Raw genomic sequence first — 7297 nt, forward strand, 5'->3', positions numbered from 1 at the left:
GTGGCGCGTAGGCTACATGATAATAATAGCTCGGAAAAATGTCCAGCCCTTGGGCCCCTAGCTTTCTGACCATGTGGCTTCCTGAACAATATAGTTGAAAAGCCCTGACCTACTGTATGCTGTTTGCATCCTTTTCTAGAAGAGGAGAGAGAGCAGAGAAGAGCAGAGAGAAGTGGAGGTGATCAAACACATCAGCCCCCCCTGGAGAACAGCAGAGCGGCAGGTGTGTGTGTGTGTGTGTGTGTGTGTGTGTGTGTGTGTGTGTGTGTGTGTGTGTGTGTGTGTGTGTGTGTGTGTGTGTGTGTGTGTGTGTGTGTGTGTGTGTGTGTGTGTGTGTGCGCAACCTACATTAAATATAGTATTATGAATATCACACCAAACAAAGTTGGCAAAGGGCCCATCAAACATTAATGCAACTCGTTGCAATGCGCAATTTGTTTGAATGCACCTGTTTGTAGTTCAACCTATAAAGAGGAAACTGTTGCCTGGTTTGACAAACCTGTTGTTATCATCATAACAGCCCCATTCTGAGAAAAGTTTTCTGCCATTAACCTACATGTTAGTGCAGTGCCCGTTCCCCTCCCTCCCCATCCCCCTGCTCGCATCGCTCCCCCCCAATTGGTCAAATTGCATGAAATTTGAGACTGCACTTTCTTGGGTCCCCAGCAGTGCACTCCCCAAGTTTGAAGTCGATCCGATGAACGGTTCTCGAGATATGTGAAGGAAAGTCATAGGTACATACATACACATACAGACCGAATCACCTTTATAGATACATTATACGTTATAATGAATTAAAAATCTGACAATTCTTACAATGAAAATCCAACTGTCACTCATCGCATGTGGTTATTCACTATGCTGCATCTGAAAAATCAATGAATCTAGATTTAAAAAAGGGAGGTTTCAAGCTTCCTGCTAGTGTAATACACATCTATGTAAAAATGGATGACTTTAGTGATACGTTGTGTAAAATAATAAGTAAAAGTTCTTGAGTCAGAGGTTCGGCTTACTTATTACCAGCGATAGCTGGTATTGATTTCACTGTGTGAGTCTGTGCGTGCGTGCGTGATCATGGCAAAATGTGGTCCTGGAGACATCTACAGTGTAGTGGCTGGAGACATCTACAGTGTAGTGGCTGGAGACATCTACAGTGTAGTGGCTGGAGACATCTACAGTGTAGTGGCTGGAGACATCTACAGTGTAGTGGCTGGAGACATCTACAGTGTAGTGGCTGGAGACATCTACAGTGTAGTGGCTGGAGACATCTACAGTGTAGTGGCTGGAGACATCTACAGTGTAGTGGCTGGCGATGTCTACAGTGTAGTGGCTGGAGACATCTACAGTGTAGTGGCTGGAGACATCTACAGTGTAGTGGCTGGAGACATCTACAGTGTAGTGGCTGGAGACATCTACAGTGTAGTGGCTGGGAACTACCACAGAAGCTGTTTGGAGTACTTTTTCAGGTGTTTAGATATCCATCTGTCTCCCTGACTGTCTGTCTGTGGACAGACTTTGCGAACGAGATTGTGTCAAAATCGCGCAAGATTCACTCACGAAACTTTACAGGTGTATAGTTGATATCAAAATGAAGGGCAATTTCGACAATTGGTGTGATCCGAGCAAGGGGGCTGCCCCCCCCATATTGCCCCCCCCCCCTCACTGACATTGAATATCGTGTTTTTACCAGTGATTCCCTCATGCATGATTTCATGACATGGACAACAGCAGGAGAGTCACTAGAGGGAACTAACAAACTGTTGTCTGTTTTCTCCAGGTCAGACTGAACGATGGAGACCATAGAGCTGGCAGCGCTCGGCCGGCCTTTCAGCCTTGGGATGCTGTACGACTGTCGCCAAGACTCACTGGTTCCTGGTAAGCCTTCAATGGAAAGCTACTAAATGTAATACCCCATTCACACCAAGGGTCAGCTAGGGTCAAGGGTCAACTAAGGTTATCCCCAGGTTGATTTGATTTTGTGTCTGAAAGGATTTACCCTGGTTTCCTGCTTGTTTGGTTGTTTTCAGTGTGGATGGCACCACCTGGGTTGTTAGTAGGCTATGCTAATATGCTGGGCTAATTAGTTATTTGATGATATAAAAAGGGTTGATTGACAGCTGTGACAGCCAGTCTCAAACCGCAGTCAGACGCGGGACGACAGAGGGGGCTCGGTCCAACTCTACTGCGCAGACGGGTCCCAAATGACGTCACCAGCGTTCAAAGAAGTAGGCTACTCAGATCTTTGACTTAAGTAAAAGTAACAATACCACAGTATAAAAATGCTCTGTTACAAGTAAAAGTCCTGCATTCAAAATGTTACTTAAGTAAAAGTACAAAAGTATTATCATCAAAATGTACTTAAAGCAACAAAAGTAAAAGTACACATTATGCAGAACGGCCTATAGTATAATAATAATATAACAGCCAGTAAATGGGAGCTAGGGCTCTGTCTGTTTCTCTGTCCCACTGATAACATCATCAGTGATGTCATAAATGCACTCACACACTGATTACATCATCAGTGATGTCATAAATTCACTCACACACACAATGCTATAGTTCGAGATGGATGGATCCAGAAGTGTAATGCAACAAGGATGCCAACTGCCATAAAACACCAAAAAGAAGAAGGCTATAGTTCAGTGATGTCACTGATGACATCATCAGTAATGTCATAAATTCGATATAATCAGTGATGATGTCATGACACGCCGTCAATAGGGCAGGCAACGCCACACAGCAGCTGAGCTGCGGGCAAGGCCACGCAACGGCCGAGCTGCAAATGCGAGTTGCAGGACGGGCGAGGCCACGGAGCAGCCGAGGTAGCGAGCCCGCACAGCAGGCGAGCCTAGGAATCGAGCGCGTGTATGAGATGGCTAGTATATCATATTGGACTATAATTTGATAATTTGATGCATTGTGTTCATCGCATTAATGTTGCAGCTGGTAAAGGTGGAGCTAATTTTAATAATGATTTTATATACTGCTGGGTAGCTTAACCTATATACATTTACCATAATTTATTAGTTGATTAGTTTATCATTTGTAGTAATAATTTAATTCTGCAAAGTAACTAGTAATTTAAGTTATCAAATAAATGTAGTGGAGTAAAGTACAATATCTCTCTCTGAAATATAGTGGAGTGGAAGTACAAAGTAGCATAAAATAAAAATAAGTAGAAGTACCTCAACATTGTACTTAAGTACAGTACTTGAGTAAATGCACTTAGTTACTTCCCACATCTGACCCTGGTAACATTTGGACCTTGGGAACATAAGAATGAACCCGTTGCCTGAGCATTGTGTTTGCACCTGTAGTGAAAGGAACTGCAGCCTGCCTGTATGACAATACAAGTAAGAACTTCTATCCTTTCTGTTGCAGGCATAACGTTGTGGGACCGTGATGCCCTGGAAAAGGATATACGAGAAAGATCTCAGCACAACAGTGACTTTGAGATAGTTGCATCAGAATCAATTGAGGACAAATCTTCAGCATTAAATGTTGAAGCCTCCCTGAAGGCAAGTTTCTTGGGTGGAATGGTACAGGTTGAGGGATCTGCCAAATACCTAAATGATTGTAAGATTTCCAAAAATCAAGCCAGAGTAACACTCAAATACAAAACTACCACAAAGTTCCAGGAACTGTCAATGGATCATCTTGGAAGAGGCAATGTGAAACATCCATATGTGTTTGATACAGGAATAGCAACACATGTAGTCACAGGTATCCTTTATGGTGCACAAGCCTTCTTTGTATTTGATCGTGAGGTGTCCAAAAAGGAGGATCGTCAAGACATTGAGGGCAATCTGAAAGTGATGATCAAGAAGATTCCTATGCTTTCGATAGAGGGAGAAGGTTCCCTGCAAATGAAAGACATGGACATCGCAAATGTTGAGAAATTCTCCTGCAAATTCCACGGGGATTTTTTCCTTGAGAACAACCCTGTGTCTTTTCAGGATGCAATACAAGTCTACCAAAGCCTTCCAAAATTACTGGGAGCAAATGGAGAACATGCTGTACCAATGAAGGTCTGGTTGATGCCCCTGGCAAATTTAGATTCATCTGCTGCTAAAATTGTCCGTCAGATAAGTATTAGATTGGTGCAGGAAGCACAGAGTGTCCTGGAGGACTTCAGCGACCTGGAAAGTAGGTGTAATGATGCAATGAAAAGCGCTACAGCCCAACAATTCTCACAGATTCAGAAAAAGCTGAGAACTTTTAAAGAACTGTGCTCTGAGAACAAGCTGGAATTCCAGAAGTCCCTGGCGAAGAAACTTCCAATAATCCGGGGAGGTGGGGAAGAGGAGAGCGTGCTGGCAGAGATCCTGAAAAAGAGACATTCTTCTCCATTCAACAACAAAAACCTGAGCGAGTGGATTGACTGTAAAGAGAGAGAACTCAACCTCTTAAAATCTCATACTGATAGGATGAAAAACACCAAGATTGTCACATCTCTACGTGCTCTTGACCAAGAGGTCCTGAGTGCAGAGCATGCAGTGTGCTTTGCTTTCACCTCACTGGAAAACGCTGAACCATACTTGTCGGCTTTATCAAACTACTCAAAAGAAACACCCAAAGCAGAGAGTCCTGAAGAAATCACATATCATACTTATGATGTAGAAAAGGAACAATGGTACTTTTCAAATGAAGTATCGGATGCAGTGAGGCAAAAAGCAAAGCTCTTCATTGATTTTGCAGAGGCCAACAAGGACAACAACAGTACGTTCCTAACAGGAAGTATTACAAATGAGACGCAAAAAGGTGCAAGTGTCTATCTTTATAAAGAAGGCTCCTTAGTCACTGAGAACTTTGAGCCACCGTCAAAGCCTGAAACATCAGTAAGTGACACAACTCACAACAGTGTGACAGTGAAGATTTGCCCACCAAGATTTGGAGCAGATAATGTCACCCACTACTCTGTTGAGTACTGTGCCAGCAATGGAGAAGATGCTTGGCAACAAAAGACGGCAGCCAACGTTGAAGAAGTCACAGTAACTAGTCTGACTCCTAACACAGAGTACAAGTTCAGATGCAGAGCAGTGTGTTCAGTAGGTATAGGGCCGGCCAGTGAAACCAGCAGTTCCATTACAACCTTACCTACTAGTCCTCCTGGAAAACCTCACGTTGAAGCAAATTCAAGTGAGATAACAGTTAACTGGGAGAAACCTTCTGAGATTGGCAAAGGTGTCAACATTTTGAGCTACATTGTGGAGTATGCTAAAGCAGCCCCTGGGCTGAAACGTGAAGAGGTCGAATGGAAGCAAATGGTGTCAAGAGCTGAAACGGCCATCATTTCTGGGCTTCAACCAGAGACAGAGTATGCTGTCAGGGTCAGATGTGAGTGTGGTGTAGCTGGCAGAAGCAAGGGCACCATAGTTCATGTCTGGACAACAAAGCGTGAATCTGTGCGCCTCGCAGAACTCCTCAAACATACAAGCAAACATATCAATTCGGAATCACCTGCAGTTTACAGAGTACCTCTGAAGAAAGAAGATATGTATGTAAATGGGTGCAACAGCTACAGTTTTGGCAAAGAAAGCACGAGGCGAAATCGTACTATAATGGTTCTTGGAGCCACCGGATCAGGAAAGTCCACTCTCATCAATGGGATGATCAACTACATTGTTGGTATAGAGTGGAATGACACTTTCAGATTCAAATTAATTGATGAGGGACAGTTGAGATCACAAGCTGAAAGCCAGACTTCTGAAGTCAGTGCGTACAAAATCAACCACCAAGAGGGGTTTAAAATCCCATATTCTCTGACCATTGTTGACACACCAGGTTTTGGGGACACAAGAGGAATAGAAAGAGATCGGGCGATCACAGAGCAGATCCGAAGGCTTTTCACCTCTGCTGAGGGAGTCAGTGAGATTGATGCGGTGTGTTTTGTGACCCAGGCCTCTCTTGCACGGCTAACACCAACACAGAAGTATGTGTTTGATTCAGTGCTCTCCATTTTTGGCAAAGATGTGGCAGAGAACATTCAGATGTTGGTGACATTTGCAGATGGCCAGCAGCCACCGGTTCTCGAGGCAATCAATGTCTCTCAGGTCCCGTGCCCCAAAACAGACATAGGACTTCCAGTTCACTTCAAATTCAACAACTCGGCGCTGTTTGCAGACAACAGATCTGTTGGTGACAGGACCGGTGATGCAGATTCTGATGAGGACATGGATTTTGATAAAATGTTTTGGAGCATGGGTGTCAAAAGCATGCAACGCTTCTTCACTGCTTTAGACAAAATGACAACCAAAAGCTTGCAGATGACCAAAGAGGTTCTAAAAGAGCGCAAGCAGCTTGAAGTGGCCGTTGAAGGTTTGCAACCACAAATTAAAGCTGGATTAGCAAAACTTGAAGAAACTAAGATGACAAAACAGAAAATTCAAGAGCATGAAGCTGCCATCTCCTCAAATGAAAACTTTGAGATTGAGGTTGACATTATAAAGCCTGTCCAAATAAAGATAACAAAAAAAGGAGAGTATATCACCAACTGCCAGCAATGTTCAATAACATGCCACTATCCCTGTGCAATCGCAGATGATCAAGAAAAGCATGGATGTGCATCCATGAATAACGGGAAATGTACTGTATGCCCAGGAAAATGCCATTGGAGTGTGCATTTCAACCAGAAGTATAGGTGGGAGTATGTTCAAGTCAAAGAGAAGCGGACGGTGCAAGAGCTGAAGGACAAGTATGAAAAAGCTAACAAAGCTAAGATGTCTGTTCAGGAGCTGGTTGAGAAGCAAGAGGAAGAGATTGCAAATCTTCAGGATGTGATGGTGTCCCTCATGGAGCAGTCGGCACAGAGCTTAGCTCGACTGAAAGAGATCGCCTTGAGGCCTAACCCACTGAGCACTCCAGAGTACATCGACTTGCTCATTGAAGGAGAAATGTCTGAGGCCAAAGAGGGCTACCTGGCTCGGATTCAATCTTTGGAGGCAATGAAAGACAAAGCAAGAATCATATCCAAGGTTGCCAAACGAGAAAAACTGACAAAAACGGAGCAGGAAATGTATGATGAAAAACAGAAGAGGCAACAAAAGCAAGGCTTTCTGAAGAAACTAACAGATTTCTTTGGATTCTAGAGGAGAAAACTCACTTGGCAAATATGATGTGAAGCCTTGTCATTAGATCTGAAAGTGCAATCCTTGTCTCCTTATCAAAACCAAACCCCTTTGTCAATTATTGTAATGTGAGTAAATGGTTATACTGAACTTAATAGTTTATTAATAAATCATCTATTACTCTTTAGTTACGTTAGGATTTTACATTTATGAGTTAAACACCTATGATT

The 7297-nt window shown here is 43.3% G+C and overlaps 1 protein-coding gene across 1 annotated transcript; it reads left to right on the plus strand.

The window, feature by feature from the left end:
* Nucleotides 1–1790: 1790 nt before the first annotated feature.
* LOC310782395 (stonustoxin subunit alpha-like) lies at nucleotides 1791–7088 on the plus strand (the record flags this gene model as incomplete). The annotated part of the gene is made up of 4 exons (XM_083643059.1): nucleotides 1791–1875; nucleotides 3382–4719; nucleotides 5785–6318; nucleotides 6601–7088. 4 exons carry the CDS (start codon nucleotides 1791–1793, stop codon nucleotides 7086–7088), a joined length of 2445 nt encoding a protein of 814 aa, XP_083499185.1.
* Between the last annotated feature and the right edge of the window lie 209 nt (nucleotides 7089–7297).

The sequence above is a fragment of the Poromitra crassiceps genome (genome assembly GCF_964638095.1).
Source record: "Poromitra crassiceps genome assembly, chromosome: 9".
Lineage (NCBI taxonomy): Eukaryota > Metazoa > Chordata > Actinopteri > Beryciformes > Melamphaidae > Poromitra > Poromitra crassiceps.